Source organism: Elephantulus edwardii, unplaced genomic scaffold (assembly GCF_000299155.1).
Source record: "Elephantulus edwardii isolate Elephantulus edwardi_28Jun2011 unplaced genomic scaffold, EleEdw1.0 scaffold00209, whole genome shotgun sequence".
Classification (NCBI taxonomy): Eukaryota; Metazoa; Chordata; class Mammalia; order Macroscelidea; family Macroscelididae; genus Elephantulus; species Elephantulus edwardii.
Window position 1 is genome coordinate 2,289,930 of NW_006399959.1, and position 1,631 is coordinate 2,291,560.

The window sequence follows — 1,631 nt, forward strand, 5'->3', positions numbered from 1 at the left end:
CGCCTCCGCCGCCCTCCGGCCCGGGAGCGGGCGAAAATGGCCGAGAACTTGCTGGACGGACCGCCCAACCCGAAACGAGCCAAACTCAGCTCGCCCGGCTTCTCGGCGAATGACAGCACAGGTGAGTGGGACCGCAGCCTGTCACCCACCGGGGCCTGGGGCGCGGCGGCCGGCCGGGGGCGCGCGGCCCGGGGCGCAAGTTTGCGGAGCGCTGTCACTCGGCGCGCCCTGTCAGACCCGGGCGCCCGGAGCTGGCCATCGCCCCCGGCCTCGCCGCGTACGGGCCTTCCCGGGAGAAGCACCCTCGCGGAGTAGGACCCCGGCCGGTGCCCGCGCGCTGGGGCGGGCCGAGACTCACGTCCGCCGCTCGGCCCTGGCCCGCTCGCGGCCACCGAGCGAGCTGCCTCGAGAAGTTCGCTGGATGCCGACCCTTGCGAAAGCGTCCGCACTTATTTCCAAGACCCTCCCCCCCTTTTCTTCTTGTGGCCGCCTCGCCCCGCTCGCCGAACCCCAGACTCCCTTGGCGAGGTGTCACAAAGTTTACGCGCCGCTCGGTTTCGCGCGGAGAACTTCGAGAACAGCCGCTCGCTTTGCTCCGGGCAGGCGTCCACGGCGGAGATGCGCAGAACCATTGTGTGAAGGAATGCAGGAATGACGCTCCGCAGACGAGTGTTAGCAGAGAGGGGCGCTCGCTCGGCTTCCCTCTTAGTCAGCAGCGTCCGTGAACTTTCTTAGGGAATCCCAAGAAAAGTCGTGTCCGGCTTCGCCTGGTGGTTGTGGGTGTTTCTTGGCTGGACGGGGCGGCAATGGGGACCGCAGGCAGCATTTCCTCCTCCAGAGCATTCACTCCTGCGCTAAAAACTTCTTGGGTGCCACCGCGGCCGCGCAGGAGCAGCAGGAGCTGGAAGCCAGTGTGTGATGAGTGGGTCCCAGTTGAATGCTATCGCTGCCGCGGGACGTTCAGCTGTTCAGCTTTGGAGGATTACCTCTGTGCCTGCCCGCTTGCATCCCCGAAAATCTAGCTCTGCCGTGGAAACAAAGCTTGAGTCTGGTGGCTTCTGCATTCAAGCAGTTCTTGGGATCAGGCTATGAAATGTGGCCTGGATTTAGGGTAGAAATAAAAGCAATTTTTTATGGGTTTGTGGTTGTTTTGGTTTGTTGGGGTTTGTCTTTTTTTAAATTAGTTTTAAGTAAGTTTTTTTTAACGTTTGTTCAAAAGTGGGGAAGGAATAGTGTGGTTTCAATAACGTATCAAAGTTATTAGAAATACTTCGTTTTTTAAATTGATGAGTGTTAGTTGAACATTAATTTTGTAAGCTCAGTTTATCTAAAATGAAATATTTGTAGGCAACCATACTTTAATGCTGTTTGGCTGCAGAAAAGACCCGACTTGCTACTTTGAACTGCCTTTTGGAGTGAAAAGTCTTCATCACTGGAAATACAGAATGGACCAGGAAAGTTAGGCTTGGAAGCTTGTCCTCAGAACCTTTTAATAGCTGTGCAGCTCTGCAGCTCTGCAGTTGTTGAATGAAGTGGCTGCTGGCTCTTTTTCTGTTCTTTCTTTTTTTTTTTTTTAAATAATAAGAGGAATAAGACACGAGACTAAAGAGGGTAGAAAAAGAAACAAGGAT

At 55.2% G+C, this 1,631-nt stretch overlaps 1 protein-coding gene across 1 annotated transcript in view; it reads left to right on the forward strand.

Annotated features, from left to right (window-relative positions):
- The first annotated feature begins 36 nt into the window (after positions 1–36).
- Positions 37–1,631, forward strand: part of CREBBP (CREB binding protein) — a 164,566-nt gene continuing 162,971 nt past the window's right edge. The window contains 1 exon segment of the mRNA XM_006903586.1: positions 37–121. Within this exon segment, the coding sequence (XP_006903648.1) occupies positions 37–121 (85 nt within the window).